The following is a 17,921-nucleotide window of genomic DNA, read 5'->3' on the forward strand; positions in this document are numbered from 1 at the left end:
TAATGCATGCCCTCAACTCAATGCCAATCAAAAGTTAGTTTGTTACTGTATTCATTGGTGAAAAACCACATATACCAAAGTGGAAAGCTCAAGCTCCTGGACATCAATGTAACGATGTAAGCTGAAAGTCTGGAAGCAAGGTCAGGAAGTAAATACATTTAATAAATTAAAGAACAAAACAAGAAACAAACAGCGCACCGACATAGAACAGGAACAATGACAACTGGAGAAGAAACCAAAGGGAGTGACATAAATAGGGCAGGTAATCAAGGAGTGTCATTATGCGCCTAACGCTGGTGACAGGTGTGCTCCCTAACGAGCAGCCTGCTGACCTAGAGGCCGGAGAGGGAGCACACGTGACAGTACTCCCTCCCCAACGCGCAGCTCCAGCCTCAGGACGCCGACCAAGATGACGATCCCGGGGTTCAGGAGCAGACCGGTCACCTCTGCTAAGGCTCGGGAACCTGTCCATCTGGCTGAGGCACGGGAGCATGACGACCTAGAGCACCGGAGAGACAGCATACGTGACAGTGCCCCCCGGCGCGTTCGGGTCCAGCCGCAGGACGCCAACCACAGGGACGATCCTGAGGCGCAGAAACCTGATGAACCGGCAGAGGAGTGAACCTGATGAGCCGGCTGAGACCTCCCTGGTTACCCCGGCTGAGGCATGGGAACCTGTTCACCCAAATTCGTCATGGGAGCCTATCGAACGCGCTGAAGCATGGGAGCCTACAAACCGGCTGAGGCCTCCCAGATAGCTCCGGCTCCAACACCCGGTCCCGACATTACCCCAAACACAACAACAAAAAAACACTCCCTTTGATGAGTCGTCATTCTGTAACGACGTACGCTGAAAGTCGGGAAGCAAGGTCAGGGAGTGAATACATTCATTAAATAAAATAACAAGAACCACGAACAGGGCACCGACATAGAACAGGAACAATGACGACTAGGAATGAAACCAAAGGGAGTGACATAAATAGGGCAGGGTATCAAGGAGGTGATGTAGTCCACGTGAGTCATTATGCGTCTAACGCTGGTGACAGGTGTGCACCCTAATGAGCAGCCTGGTGACCTAGAGGCCGGAGAGGGAGCACACGTGACAATCAACTACTGTGGAAATATTATTTATGGCTATAAATTCAAAAATTATATTAAAATACCTCATCAGAAGCTTATTTAATAGACGTTTTTATATCAATATCAAATACTTTTACATTTACTGACACAGGCCATAATAAGTAAGTACCTTACTGTAATAGAGTTCCATGAAAATGGGCAAAAATAGCTTTTTAGCAAAAAACTATTTTTCAAGCAAGAATTTTGTAGGACAGTCTGGGAGTGGTCTGAGTGGGGAGGGGAAAACTGAAAACTAGCTGTTATTGGCAGAGGTCTGGAACTCTCTTTGTTATTGGTCTATTAACCAATTTACCGCATGGCGATGTCACCACGGAAAGCCGAAACTCCCGCCCATGCAAACCTGCTGATTAGAAGGTCTTGTGTAGATTGTATTTTCAACCAGCAACTATCAGGAATTAACAGTGGTAAAACAAAATCCCACTTTTACAGTGTTAGTTTTAACAGCTGTTGTACAATATGATACAAAACACAGGCAAAAACATAATTTTGACTGCACTGGGCCTTTAAACATTGGCATTCCTGAAATGAGATTTGGAAGATGAAGTAAGCGCTGGATAATGTGGTTCTTGTTGGGTCAGTAGCACATGGCTAGAGAACAATATCCTTTTCTCTGTAGCACAGACCGTGTTGTGTTACCATTGGATATGGAGACATGACCGCGGGTACATTATGGTCATATAAAGTTCAGATGAGTTATGAAACTTGGTTAACGTCATGTACTCCATGAGGTACTTATGAGCATGAACAGGTCAGATAAAGGGTCAAATAGATAGTGAGTAAACAAGGAGATGAATATGACATAGACGTTGTACTATTTGACCATCAACATGATCTATTGGCTGTATCGTGCCTGTGGGAAAAGGACTGGGCTTTCTGTTGTTGTTCAAGGTGCTTTGGTGTGCATCCTAAATGGAACCCTACTCTCTATGTAGTCATATAGAGCCTTATGGGTCCTGGTCAAAAGTAGTGCACTAAATAAGGAATTGGGTTCTATTTGGGAAGAAGCCGTGTTCTCTCTGTGGGATCAATGTGCTACACACAGAGATAGAGAGAGCAGGGTGTTCTCTCAGCTAATGTCAGCGATGAAGACTCCCCAACTGGCTCTCTACCACCTCCAAAACACAACACCACCACACACACTCTCTAACACAGTTGTTAGGAGTCAGGGTGACATAGGGATGGAATTACCTGACATCTCCCCAGGCAGGGAACAGGGTTACAGAACAGGCTGTACTGAAGAAGATGATGGAGGGAGATACAGAACAGGGAGTGAGAAAGAAGGAGATGGACCTCTGGGCAGTGGAGGGTGGGACTGAGGGATGAGAGAGAAAGAGAGAGACGATGAGAGAGAGAAAAAGAGGAAGGGAGAATGAGTGATGAACATTATCAAGTTCCATCTCCAGCCCCAACTAACCTCACACCTTAACTATGAGCTTGTGGAACCTGGCAACGGAGTATGGAGAGAAAGATCTGCCTTGAAACTCCCTGCGTAGAAGTGTGTCGAGTGTGTCTGAGTCAGTGTGTGTTTATCGACTGGTGAAAGGCTTGTTCACTGACATAGTGAGTGTGTCTCCTCTCTACACAATACTTGCCAAAGCACTGCTATGGCAACCGGTGCCACTAACGCACCCAACAGGCAGTCACTACCTACACAAACACACGTGCACGCACACACACACATACACGCCCCACACACACACACACCACACACACACACACACACACACACACACACACACACACACACACACACACACACACACACACACACACACACACACACACACACACACACACACACACACACACACACACACACACACACACACACATTCACACATTCACACACTGCATGGAGGATGAAGAGAGGGGCCTGCTGGATGTTCTCCACATAGCCAGACGTCAAGGGCTAGTTTGTTGTGGATGTCTTGTTGTGGACACCACACAACCTCCTATGCCAACCCACGCCTGTACACTACACACAGAGGGAAATTAGGTAGGTAGTGACAAGAGGTTTGTCGGGAAGAGAGGAGCTGGACAGAGAAGCTACATCCCTCCCTCACTTGGCAATGGCAGTCCTGTCAACCTTTTCAAGTCTCTTGTGAACTTTGGGCCTGGGTGACTGTTAAGTTGAGCACTTAAGGACAGAAAAAGCTGTATGCAAATAAAACATGATTGATCTGAGGGCACTGTCCACCTCTCCCTCAGTCTCTCAGCTCTCCTGCACTTTATAAGGCCTTAGAAGCAAATCCCCACTCACCAATGTTCCTCCACACTGTTCCTGAATCAGTGCCAAGCAACATTTCGTTCTAAATGGATGAAGGCAGACTGTTCCCATAGCCCATTCCCACTGTGTCTCATAATGCTGCTTCTAAGACCCCAGCACGCTAAAGCCTCAGAGGAAGCAGCCACACAATCACCGCCACACAAACAAACAAAAGAGCTTCTCTTCATTAGCTGGGGATTACCAAGCCATTGTGGCAGGGATTTAAGAAAACATTTCATTTTAGACTGAGGAACTGAGCTCCTGTAGAGAGAGAGGGAGCTAACGCAAGGCTGACCTTATGGCAGGGTCAAGTCTAGAGGTTTGGTTAGTGGGGTGTGGGTTGGTACGATAAGTTATGAAAATATATGCACTCACTACTGTAAGTCGCTCTGGATAAGAGCATCTGCTATATGACTAAAATGTCAAAATGTTAAATGGCTGGCCCACTTGGTAGCAACACCACCTGATGGGGATTGGAGCTGGGAACTTTGGACAGACCGCCTGGCTGCATTCTGCAGACTACTGAGCGTGGGCATTCTGAATGGCAACTTATCATGGCTACGTCCCAAGGAAAAAGGGTGCCATTCATGACGTTTATAACTTGGTGTTCTGATACTGAAACCTAAGTTGGCCTTCAGCTCCTAGGTATTTGTGCAGATCTGAAATGATTCTATTTTAGGACAGGTACAACACATTAGGAACACCCTCCTAACATTGAGTTGAACTCCCCCCCTTTTGCCCTCAGAACAGCCTCAATTCGTCAGGGCATGGACTCTAGGAGTCGAATGCCTTCCACAGGGATGTTGACTCCAATGCTGCCCACACTTGTGTCAGGTTGACTGGATGTCCTTTGGGTGGTGGACCATTCTTGACACACTCAAACCGGTGTGCCTGGCAGCTACTACCATATTCCATTCAAAGGCACTTACATTTTTTGTGTTGGCCATTCAGCCTCTGAATGGCACACATACACAATCCATGTCTCAATTGTCTCAAGGCTTAAAAATCCTTATTTAATCGGCCTCCTCCCCTTCATCTACACTGATTGAAGTAGATTTAACAAGTTACATCAATAAGGGATCATAGCTTTCACCTGGATTCACCTGGTCAGTCTATCTCATGGAATGAGAAATGTTTTGTATAGTCAGTGCATATCCTATACTCTGAACTTGGTCAGCCAGAGGAGGATGCTCTTTGTGGGTTTAGGGAGGGTAATCAACATACTGATAAAGTATTTTGTGCATAAGCACCGATCTTTCATTAATACACTATATATACAAAGTATGTGGGCACCCCTTCAAATTAGTGGATTTGGCTATTTCAGCCACGCCCGTTGCTGACTGGTGTATAAAATAGAGCACCCAGCCATGCAATCTCCATAGACAAACATTGGCAGTAGAATGGCCTTACTGAAGAGCTCAATGACTTTCAACATGGCACCGTCATAGGATGTCACCTTCCCAACAAGTCAGTTGGTCAAATGTCTGCACTGCTAGAGCTGCCTCGTTCAACTTTAGGGGCTGTTATTGTGAAGTGGAAACGTCTAGGAGCAACAACGTCTCAGTCGCGAAGTGGTAGGCCACACAAGCTCACAGAATGGGTCTGCCGAGTGCTGAAATGAGTAGTGCGTAAAAATTGTCTGTCCTCTGTTGCAACACTTCCGAACTGCCTCTGGAAGCAAAGTCAGCACAACAACTGTTCGTTAGGAGCGTCATGAAATGGGTTTCCATGGCCGAGCAGCCGTACTCAAGCCTAAGATCACCATGCGCAATGCCAAGCGTCAGCTGGAGTGGTGTAAAGCTCGCCGCCATTGGACTCTGGAGCAGTGGAAATGCATTCTCTGTAGTGATGAATCACGCTTCACCATCTGGCAGTCCGATGGACTAATCTGTGTTTGGAGGATGCCAGGAAAATGTTACCTGCCTGAATGCATAGTGCCAACTGTAAAGTTTAGTGGAGGAGGAATAATGGTCTGGAGCTGTTTTTCCACTGCTAGGTCTCTTAGTTCCATTGAAGGGAAATCTTAACTCTACAGCATACAATGACATTCTAAATGATTCTGTGTTTCCAACTTTGTGGTAACAGTTTGGGGTAGGCCCTTTGCTGTTTCAGCATGACAATGACCCTGTGCACAAAGCAAGGTCCATACAGAAATGTTTTGTCAAGATCGGTGTGGAAGAACTTGACTGACCTGCACAAAGCTCTGACCTCAACCCCATCGAACACCTTTGGGATGAATTGGAACGCCGACTGCAAGCCAGACCTAATACCCAACATCAGTGCCCAACCTTACTAATCCTCCCACAGCAATGTTCCAACATCTAGTGGAAAGCCTTCCCAGAAGAGTGGAGGCTGTTATAGCAGCAAAGGGGAGACCAACTCCATATTAATGCCCAAGATTTTGGAATGAGATGTTCGACGAGCAGGTGTCCACATACCTTTGGTAATGTAGTGTACTTGGCAATGGCAGATCTCGGATCGCATTTCTAAATTTGTAGTGGCTACAGAACTTGTCTAAGTTGTCAACGTAAATTTAACCATTAAGAATGATAATGAATGTAATGTTAATACTAATAAGTATGACTGTGAATAAATGTCTCCTTAAAAGGTTGAATAGTTTGTTTGACATTGAGCTGTTCAACAAAGGGAGTCTCCGATTAGATTAGAGAAGAGAGACTTAACCTCTCTCTCTCTCTCTCTCTCTCTCTCTCTCTCTCTCTCTCTCTCTCTCTCTCTCTCTCTCTCTCTCTCTCTCTCTCTCTCTCTCTCTCTCTCTCTCTCACATATTAATAATATTTGGCACTTCGTAGTTGTGAAGTGTATAAAATACTGAAGACTGTTTGTCAGGGTGCAGGGACAATGTCTACCATTTTGAAATGAAATGACGTATAAAAACATAGTTACACAAACAAAAGCACACAGAGTCCTCCAGTTTAACTATGGCCTGTAATATCCCTAGGAAAGGCAGGAAATCTAAAAAGCAGGCAGGCACATCTCTTTAAGTTGCATAACCATTCTATTTGTTTTGACAGACAGTCAGTCACTAAGAAAGGCGTCCATGTCAGAACATTCTGACACTCCTTCATAAGCCCATGAAAACCTCATTCTGATGGCTCTTCTCAGAAGACCCCGCTATCGTAGTCGCCCAGATAGCCTGCTCTTTCCCCCTCATGTCAGTGTGACTGTCTATCTCCAGAGCCACAATTTCTTCCCCTTTTCCTGCCTGTCTAGCGGCATCCCCTTGGAGGAATGCACATACTTAGCTAGCATTCTCCCCGCTCTAAATGCGTCCCTCCTCGAGTCTCACAGTATATTTACCCCAGCACACTGAAGGGTATTTTGATCATGCGTTACCCATTACATCTATCTCTATCTGGGTTGGCATTCACGCCACGTAGCGCACCACACAAGCATTCATTCAGTTGTATGTATAGCCTAGTATCATGCGCTAACCTCGCAGAATAATGTAGCAGGGTGTGAAGAGAAAATGTGTCACAGGCCACAACTCATCCCTACTAAACCCACTTAGTACATTTTTACTGCATTATCTTTATCTAACACTTATCCAAATGGGGTGAGGCAGGAAACAATGACCTGTGTTAGCAGGCCACATAACTCTTTAGAATGGAGTGTCTAGACCAATCAGGAATGGGTCATTGTCACTGTGGGCGAGTAAAGAAAGGTTCTCTATTCCCTATGTCAGGGGTAGGCAACCCTGGTCCTGGAGGGCTGCAGGCACTTCATGTTTAAGATTGAACTGATCTGGAAGACCAGGTGTGTTGAATTTAGGCAATCACTGAACTGATCAATTAGCTCAGTTGGTCTGGTGTGGTGTATAGTTAGAACAAAATCTTGCTGTACCTGTGGCACTCCAGGAAAAGGGCTGCCTACCCCTGATCTATGTCATCAACTACTTTTGCCCAGAGCTTCTTAGGCTGGGATTCAAACCAACGCAGATAAACAATATGTGATTGACTTTTAGAATGTTTGCGCTGTATCAGAGGTGTAATCATGGTAACAGCCATGAAAACAGAAGGCCAACTTCCTCATTAATGTCTCTTTACCTTGATGCATGCTCCATCCTTGTCATTACACCTGCCTCTCTCCCCAAAAGCTGAATTCCCCCCAACCCCCCTCTTCACTTCAATCAGCTCCAGTCCCAGCAGACCTTTCCAAGTGGCCGGCGGAACAGAAAATGTTAGAGAGAGAAACTAATACGGGAGACTATTGCTCAAGACAGACAACACTATGTAACTATGCCAGTGCCTTAGTTTATTCTATGACAAAGTAAGACACGGGATATGTATCATGAAGATCTATCCTTGCCACGTTAATGCCTCTTCACACACACACACACACACACACACACTTACTTACAGTCATACCCCCCCGTTCATCCTCTTCCCAAAACCTGCTGATGATGTTGGAAATAAACAAAAGAGTGGCTCATGTATCATGAGCATCACGTTTGGATAAAAGGTAGGTCAGTTCATATACGTTCTAAACCCATTTGTACTGGTCGTAAAAGGGAATAAGAGATGGGAACCTTACTGGAGATGATCACTTAGAAACCTCACAAAACCCATTGAGAAACTCCCCTGCTATAGGCCTACATCATGTATTGTGTATGTAATGTCAATAAAACATGTAATTAAATTACTATATAAACTCCAGTCAAGACAAGATTGGATAAACTGTGAAATACCATATATCAAACACCATATTAAAAACCCACATGCTCTCCAGTCAGGCATTTGTTAATGGGCCTTGGCGTGGGTTGAATGTCCTGTACACACTCACAGTTTACTCCACAAATATTTACATGTTACCCATTTAGTGTTTTACTAGATGACTCCAGCCCCAGTGTCCCACATGAGACTGACCCCTGATGACCCTTTGTCCCCTCGGATGGTCCCAGCCAACCAGAACACAGCCACATGTTTACCCAGCATCCTCGCTGTTTGGAGTGGTACACTCTTAGTAGTACCCTTTGCCAAATGCTTTAACCGTAACTGTGTTCTCTGAGACCAAAGTAAACACCAATACTGTAGACCACACAGTGTCTTTACGTGTGTTTTGGAGCTAGCTAAGCTAACAGAATGAGACAATGTCAATGTAACAGTCATTCTCTGTAAGCGTTGGACTTCACTACAACAGCAACACTACTCTATACACAATTCTTATCTACATCTTGATTCAGTTGTCGTTCCCTAAAGATAGAGAGGTCCATATTTAGCACTGTGTTTGCCATGCAGTGATGTGTCTTGTTAACTGGCTTTTGAGACTGTTGTTAAGGGTAAGAATAGCAGGCCTTTTAACAGCAAGGCTGTGCCCTTCACCCACTATGCCCTCTAGCTAGTAGCTGAGGAACTACATTAGAAATAAATACTGCCCAGTTTGACCCAATCCCCAGATGTTGTCAGAAAGTAGTTGAAGTTATTTGATAAAACTTGGCTGCTGAAGTAACTTTTCTTCCAGGACTCAAGGAGATATTGTGTAATGTGTATTGAGACTGGACTGCTTAGAGTAGTCTGAACTAACAGCAGGTAGTGACAGACCACACAGACTTGACAGAGAGGAAAACTACACAGAGATTACAGAGTTTTAACCTCCCTGGAAAGCTCCCTGGCCTTGACTCTGAAATTCACATTTTATCTTTCTCAAGGCCAGAACTTTCAATGAAATTGTCTTCTACTTCAATTGCTTTTCAGCCAAGCAAAACATGAAGTCTTCATCCATGAACCAAAAGTCATGACCTGTATATGATGTCAAGGCACTTTCAGGTCATGACTTTAAAGACTTCATAGGGTTTAATGTTAGTGATCAACTCTTTTCTATTTTCTCCATATGATTCCTATTGGAGAGAACAGCGAACAGCTTAATCGTGATTGAAATTACATCATGAATAGGAGCAAATGTGCTCCGTTCTGTGTTGTACTGTGACTGTGGCTCGCAACATCCCTCCCTATCTCGCTCGCTCCCTCTCTCCCTCTCTCCCTCCTTTAGAACCCTCTATATCTTTTGTCTGGACTGAGGAAGAGAGAAGTACAGTGCATCTCTGTGGTCTGGTCGTTGTGGTCCTCACATACCATGACAAACTAACTGTTGACAGTCTTGTCCTACCAGACCATGATTATAATACTATTGCTTCTCACAAAGCCCAGAAGGATGTTGCAGTTTTTGAACTGTTACATAATGGTGGAGGATAGAGGGAGGATGAGTTCAACATACCACCAGACTCATCTTTCATCTCACCATCCATCTCTCACTCAGTGTGAGGTGTCTGTCCCCCGCTGTCTCTAAAGAACACTCACACATCAGCGCGCACACCACACACACACGCACACGCACACACACACACACACACACACACACACACACACACACACACACACACACACACACACACACACACACACACACACACACACACACACACACACACAGACACACACTTTGACGGCTACGTAACCACTCACATAACATGTTTTATTTAATCCTGATGGGCAGGGTGTGTGTGTGTGTGTGTGTGTGTGTGTGTGTGTGTGTGTGTGTGTGTGTGTGTGTGTGTGTGTGTGTGTGTGTGTGTGTGTGTGTGTGTGTGTGCGTGTGCATGTGCGTGTGCGTGTGTGTGCGTGTGCGTGTGTGAGTACATACCAGCATGTTTGTATATATTTATGTGTCAGTGCATTCTTGTGTGTGGTGCTGCATAAAAAAGTAAGCTCCCTCAGTAAACACAATAAAATGCTGTTTCCCTAGCCTATTAAGATTGCATGTGTTTATGCAGCAATTTCAAACAGAGATCCAACTCCCATCAACTTAATGGCTTGACCTTGTAAACTCAGGTTACCTCGGCACCTATGTCACCTGGAATGCTCTCTATGCACTTTTCTAAACACTAATTCCAAGTGTAACCCAATGACAATAACCTGCAGCCCTGAGCCAGACAGGTATATGAGTGTGATGTATCTGTGTGGAGGAGAAGTTGACAAGGAGTTCAGGCACCAACGAAAAAATAAGCCATTGTGATTTAATCATCACATTGAGATTGGCTCCAGCACACTCTTGGTGGGTGCCTCTCTCTCTAACTCTCTTTCTCTCTCTCTCTCTTCCCTGTCTGTCTCTCTGTGCTTATGAAGGGGCACTAAAGGCTTCTAACACGGGGAAAAGAGCAGAGCGGAAAGAAAAGAGGACAATAGCGTGTAAATCAGAACTATTAAAGGAATAGATAAACACCCCAGAGCTAAGAGGAAAGAGATAGAGATAGAGAAGAGATGAGAATAGAAGAGTGGACAAGAGATGCCAACACACACCAACATTTGCCCTTGTCTTTCTCCATAGTCCGAGTCGATATTCACGGAATAATAAGGAATTCCCCTCGACCACACCTACAAATTGGGGAAAACAAACATTCTTTCCCATTGACCCCAAGTGTAAAAGAGCCAACTTCGACTTCAATTTTTTCTTACACAAAAATAACAAAACATGCCGAAAAGCTTCTGTGTTCGTCAAAGTACATGTAACCAGGTCAAAAATCAATGCTCCCACGTAGGGAAATAAAGCCTGTGAGAAGAGTCTTGTGGCTTCAGGTTATTCAGCGTGGGAGAGTGGGAAATGTGGGGACCAAGTAGGCTGTGTGTAGCTATGTGTGTGGAAAATGTTTAGTCACAGGTAAGACATTTAACTTGTTTAGCATAGTCCATTAGTAACGTCACTCACTGTATATCTTTGTTTGTGTTGTTGGTCTTAGCTGGCTTAATGTTCTGCTAGCACTCACTCATGTGGCTGCTAGCACCGGCATAAAAAGGGGCCTGAGGGAAGCCGTACAATATTACGTTTTTAGTAGTGAGAACAAGGGAGCAGGCAATGTTGAAAATTAGTGTTTAGACATGTTGTACTTTGCTTAAATTTTGCTTTGTAATTGACTAAAACAAGCAGACAAAAATAAAATTGCGTTTGAAAAAGGTCAAGTCTTGCTGTGAGCCAATGGAGAAACCTAGGTAACCACAGGTTGCTTTCCCCACAGGTGTGCGGGGCCGCAACGTTCTATCTAATACCGACTGTGTCTATCCTTCTCATCTACTGGGATGTTTGGTAACCCAGAGTGACAATCGCTAAGTGACGAGGTGTCTCTGACAGCCTTCGAGAGCTTGCCATTGATCCATGGGGGAGCTATGTATAAATAACCCACCATAAATAACCCACTGTCCAATAGGAGGTGGCGCTGATGGACAATTCTACGAAATAACAATCAATATCTTTTTCATCTAAGAAAAATGTATCCACATGAGTTATGTAAAATATCTACAAGGTGGAATTTGTGTTTCACAACTATATCAAGCCCTGCCCGTAAATAGTTAACTCCTCCTGATGTAAACCACTGACACATCTCTCCGAAGGTTCAAGTATGTTTCCATCCATGCCACTTGGCATCTTTATGCTGACTAACTATACACTCCAGCACTTTAAAGGCTACCATAATTTGTCTACATCGTATATACACAGAAACAAGGCTTGGGGCTATGTTGGATACTGCAGTGTATAAATCCCTATGGTGTACACCAGCGCTGACAGCACAAGGGAACTAGGTATTTGGTTGTAGCACAAGAAGAGAGGAGTTTTTAACTCAGATGGGCTATGTGGTAATACTCTAGGGTCAATACTGTGTCCTACTGCACTCTATTTTGTGTAACAGACAACAGAATGCAGTAATGCACATACACAAAATAGTTCAAAATGTTGAAGTGAAATGAAAAAAAGTACTTGTTTCCAAAAATCCAAAAGGAAAAGTAGTGTGTGCATATGTATAAAGTCCACATGTGTGCAATCTAAGTGTCACATGATCTGTCACATGATCTCAGTATATATACACCTGTTCTGAAAGGCCCCAGAGTCTGCAACACCGCTAAGCAAGGGGCACCACCAAGCAAGCGGCACCATGGAAACCAAGGAGCTCTCCAAACAGGTCAGGGACAAAATTGTGGAGAAGTACAGATCAGAGTTGGGTTATAAAAAAATATCAGAAACTTTGAACATCCCACGGGGCACCATTAAATCCATTATTAAAAAATGAAAAGAATATGGCACCACAACAAACCTGCCAAGAGAGGGCCGCCCACCAAAACTCACAGACCAGGCAAGGAGGGCATTAATCAGAGAGGCAACAAAGAGACCAACAAAGAGACCACAAAGAGAGGCAACAAAGAAACCAGAGGCTTTGCGGAAGAGTGGCCAGAAAAAAGCCATTGCTTAAAGAAAAAAATAAGCTAATATGCTTGGTGTTTGCCAAAAGGCATGTGGGAGACTCACCAAACATATGGAAGAATGTACTCTGGTCAGATGAGACTAAAAACGAGCATTTTAGCCATCAAGGAAAATGCTGTCTGGCGCAAACCCAACACCTCTCATCACCCTGAGAACACTATCCCCACAGTAAAGCATAGTGGTGGTAGCATCATGCTGTGGGTGTGTTTTTCATCGGCAGGGACTGGGAAACCGGTCAGAATTGAAGGAATGATGGATGGCGCTAAATACTGGGAAATTCTTGAGAGAAACCTGTTTCAGTCTTCCAGAGATTTGAGACTGGGACGGAGGTTCACCTTCCAGCAGGACAATAACCCTAAGCATACTGCTAAAGCAACACACAAGCCATTTAAGGGGAAACATTTAAATGTCTTGGAATGGCCTAGTCAAAGCCCAGACCTCAATCCAATTGAGAATATGTGGTATGACTTAAAGATTGCAGTACACCAGCGGAACCCATGAAGGAGCTGGTGCAGTTTTGCCTTGAAGAATGGGCAAAAATCCCAGTTGGCTAGATGTGCCAAGCTTATATAGACATACCCCAAGAGACTTGCAGCTGTAATTGCTGCAAAAGGTGCCTCTACAAAGTATTGACTTTGGGGGGGTGAATAGTTATGCACGCTCAAGTTCTCTGTTTTTTTGTCTTATTTCTTGTCTGTTTCACAATGAAAAATATTTTGCATCTTCAAAATGGTAGGCATGTTGTGTAAATCAAATGATGCAAACACCCAAAAATCGATTTTAATTCCAGGTTGTAAGGCAACAAAATAGGAAAAATGCCAAGGGGGTGAGTACTTTCGCATGCCACTGTATCTAATGGGATACAGTATTAACATATAAAGTGTATCCCAAGTGGTGCAGCGGTCTAAGGCACTGCATCTCAGTGCTTGAGGCGTCACTACAGACTCCCTGGTTCGAATCCAGGCTGTATCACAACCAGCCGTGATTGGGAGTCCCAAAGGGCGGCGCACAATTGGCTGGTGTAGGGCTTCATTGTAAATAAGAATTTGTTCTTAACTGACTTGCCTAGTTAAATATGTATATACTGTATTCTAGTAATGGCTCATCCTATATACACCTTTTCTATTAACATTCCGTCCATACTGTCTATACACACCACTATATACATATATATTTATATTCCTGACTCTGACATTGCTCGTTCTGATATTTCTTCATTTCTTTCTTTTTACTTTTTGGATTATGTGTGAAATGTTTTGCATTGCTACAGTAGGTATTGCTAGGTAAATTGTTCCATGGGCCAGAGAGAACATTTTCCAATTTTATACCACATTTCAGGCAATTCTGCTCATTTTGCCATGGGGCAAAGAGAACATTTTTGCTGTTTTACAGAACATTTCCTGATATGCCATGTTAGTGATATCTGAGTGAGAGTGATTTGACGTCAGGGCCCTTGGGCATGTGCCCTGCATGCCCGGTCAGTATTGGGCCATGATTTAGACAGCTGGCTAAACTAATTTACCAACCTAAAACTTGTTAGCTAACATGGCTAATTGAGTATGACTGTCAGTGACAGACATAACAAGAGAAAAACTGCTGATCCACAACCAAATGTTGTGTATTCTTCTTTTTCTATAATCCACATGTTCATGTCTATAACAGCTCCAACCAAAGCACCATTTGTGAATCCCCAATCCCCCCAACTGGTAAAGCTATTGAACCAGCTTTACCCTATGCATCTCCTCTTTTTGCAGCACATGATAGCTTAGATTCTGCTTACACACAGATAGACAGACACATGCACACACAAGTGCACAAACACACACACACACCTTAAACACACACACACACACACACACACACACACACAATCTAGATCCCACCTAATTTAGAGATGCCATGTGATTTAGTGTGAGGGACTGACAGCCCTTTTAAATAATGGAAACACAGAGCTGTAGAGCTTGGTCCATGATGCCAATAGGTAGTAAAATTACTCCCAGAATCTGCCAAGACCAATAGGCTGAGCCTGCTAGCTGCATTCCTTCCTCCATACAGAGAACGAAACGCCATTTAAGGCTCCATGTCAGACCAACAACTAGAGCTCTCTCCCTCCCCACCGTTGTGTCGTCAGCTAACTTAATAATGGTGTTGAAGGCGTGCATCGCCACACAGTCATGGGTAAACAGGGAGCACAGAAAGAGACTAAGCACACACCCCTGTGGGGCCCCTGTGTTAAGGTTCAGCCGTGGCACAGGTGATGTTGCCTACCCTCACCGTCTGGGGTCGGCCCGTCAGGAAGTCCAGGATCCTAAGAGTCCGAAGCTTAGTGACGAGCTTGGAGGGTATAATGGTGGTCAATGAACAGCATTCTTACATAGGTATTCCTCTTATCTAGGTGGGTGAGGGCAGTGTGCAGAGCAATTGAGAATGTGTCATCTATGGATCTGTTGGGGCGGAATGCAAATTGGAGTGGGTCTAGAGTGGCTGGGATGGAGGAGTTAATGTGTGCCATAACTGAGTGTGTGCTACAGGGCGGTAGTCATTGTGGCATGAAGTCTTAGAGTTCTTATTCATATTCCAATCAGTGGTAGGAAAGCAGTCCTGTAGCATAACCTCTGATTCTGGTGACCATTTCTCAATGGCGCGAATCGCAGAAACTTCCCGTTTCTGCTTGTAAACAGGAAGCAAGAGTACAGAGTCACGATCTGATTTGCCAAATGGCGGATGAGGGAGTGCCTTGTATGCTTGCTTGTGGGTAGAATAGCAGTGGTCTAGGACTTTATCGCTCGTAGTCGCTGGCAACCAGAAAGACAGGCTCTGTGTGTAGTTCTTCTGCTTGTTTATAGCCTTGTACAGTTCGTTAAGCACCAGATTGTTATTTTTATTGTACTGAGGTGGAATGTATACAGCAGTCACGATAGCAACTGAAAACTCCCTTGGGAGTTAGTAGGGTCGGCATTTGACCATCAGGTATTCCAAGATGGGTGAACAGTGGGTCGACACTTCCACCACGCTGGAATCAACACACCAGTTGGTTGATGAAGAGGCAAACCCCTCCCCCCCTTGATTTCCCAACTCCACTGTCCTGTCCGCCCGGTGAATGGAGAATCCATCGAGTTGGATAGCCGTGGGGGGTATCTTGTCTGAGAGCTATGTTTCTGAAAAGCAAAGAATATTGCAGTTCCAAGAGACCCGTTGGTAGCAAATCCGCGATCGGAGGTCATCCATCTTAGTATCAAGTGACTGTACATTAGCCAGTAGAATGGCCTCTGCTGTGTTCTCAGATGCTTAGTTACCACCTACTAACAGCTAACAGTCACACTATTGGCCAGCAGAGCTGTTTCGACATAGGCTAATCTTAGCCTTTTCTCCTGCTCTTTCTCCCACTCAAACACACACACACACACACACACACACACACACACACACACACACACACACACACACACACACACACACACACACACACACACACACACACACACACACACACACACACACACACACACAGGCTGTCACAAGGAATAATACAGCTTGTTTATCGTTGGTGAGTATGAGTTGAGGTGAGGTTTTGCTCCTGCTCAATGGAAAATTTAGAAAAAGAGAACCAGACACCGCTTGCCCTCTAGTGGGTAATGTTGAATACTGCAAACTCAACTGTAAAGACCTTCTAAGTTCTCACTTTCACCACTCGATGGCGGCCAATCTCTAAAATGTAGACAGGTAGTCTCCCACTGAACCAATCTTATGATGACAAACTAACCTATACATGGTATCACAGAACATACAAAAATAATATTTAAAATATTTACAGTGAATGCATGATTTTTCCTGTATGATCAGTCTTATATCGACACAAGCCTTTAAAACATCAAATCAAATTGTATTTGTCACATGGGCCGAATACAACAGCTGTAGACCAAACATGGCATAGTTTCTTGGTACTGGTGTGTATATGGCATAAACCTATGTGATTTAGTGTGTGTGTGTGTTTGTGTGCGCATCTGTGCATGCATGTATTTGTATGGGTGTGTGTGTGTCTGTTTGTGTGTGCGAACACTGTGCATACGTGCATTTGTGTGTGTGTGTGTGTGTCTGACAATATGAGCATGGTTCTGTACTAACCTTCCGGCCAGAGAAGAGCATGCAAAGCTGGTGCATGGAGCCTCCGTTCTTGGTCAGCTCCTTCTTCAGGGTCTTAGGTGAGGGCAGCGTCCAGCCCCCCTTGTGGGTGTGGGTTGGGTCCAGGCAGTTGATAGCGTTGTCTGAGGTGAAGCCAGTTGCGCGTGGGTCCTGCAGCAGACTGCCCTCGCTGTGCGTGCGGCGTCGCAGGGAGTTCTGGACACTCAACCTGCCGCCGTGCTTCTCGCAGGCAGAGCCCTCCACCATGCTACGGCGCTTACTGTCACTGCGCTCTAGGTAGGTATCATCGCTGTCATCTTCCTCATCATCATCGTCATCTTCATCATCATCCTCATCATACTCTTCGTCGGTGTTGGGCAAGGAGAGGGCATCGGCGCTGAAGGAGCGGTCTAGGCGGAGCTCGGGGATGACGAAGGAGGATGAAGAGGAGGGGGGGGCGTTGATGTCGGGGGGGTCTGACGGGGCTTCGTCATCTGTCGCCGGGGGTTTCACATCTCCTCCCTCCTCCTCCTCCTCCTCCCTCTCTCTTTCCCCTCTCTCCTCTATCTCTGCTTCCTCCTCACCCTTCCTCTCCTCCTCCCCCTCCTCCACCTCCTCACTTTCCCTCCAGATCTCGGGCTCAGTGCCCTCCATGCTCTTGCTGTCCTCCCACTCGGTGGAGGGCAGTTGGGTGGGGGGCACCTTGTGCTCCTCTCCATCGCCCAGTGGGGTGCAGACCTCCTCCAGGGGGGTGAGAAGCTCAGAGGGGTGCGGGTTGCCCAGGGTCAGGGGCTCTGAGGGGCTGGAGGGGTAGGGGTAGAGGTGGTCCTCTTCAGACCCCCGTGGCAGGGGTAGGCCTCGTCCTCCCCCCAGCTCACATGGAGGGGTGTCCACCTTGGGCTCCAGCATCTGGAGGGAGAGGGAGTTATAAACACTGTCACACCGCACATTTATTGCATATAAAAGGGCTTGATGAAGTGGATTAGAACATTAATCACATTTATTAGCACTAGGCTAAAGCAACAGTTAACCAGAGCCCTGCTGAAATGGTCCCAATCACCAAAAATCTATTAAGACACATCCCACATTATTAAATCAATAGAGAAACAAGCCTATACCAACACCAGGC

The 17,921-nt window shown here is 45.3% G+C and overlaps 1 protein-coding gene across 6 annotated transcripts in view; it reads right to left on the reverse strand.

Annotated features, from left to right (window-relative positions):
• The window catches only part of LOC106565973 (regulator of G-protein signaling 3), a 200,272-nt gene that overhangs the window by 40,726 nt on the left and 141,625 nt on the right, over positions 1–17,921 (reverse strand). For all 6 annotated transcript variants that reach the window (XM_014133716.3, XM_014133701.3, XM_014133709.3 and 3 more), the window contains one exon: positions 16,796–17,701. In XM_014133716.3, coding sequence (XP_013989191.3) covers positions 16,796–17,701 — 906 coding nt within the window. The remainder of the gene's footprint in view (positions 1–16,795; positions 17,702–17,921) is intronic.

Source organism: Salmo salar, chromosome 01 (assembly GCF_965601325.2).
Source record: "Salmo salar chromosome 01, fSalSal1, whole genome shotgun sequence".
Lineage (NCBI taxonomy): Eukaryota > Metazoa > Chordata > Actinopteri > Salmoniformes > Salmonidae > Salmo > Salmo salar.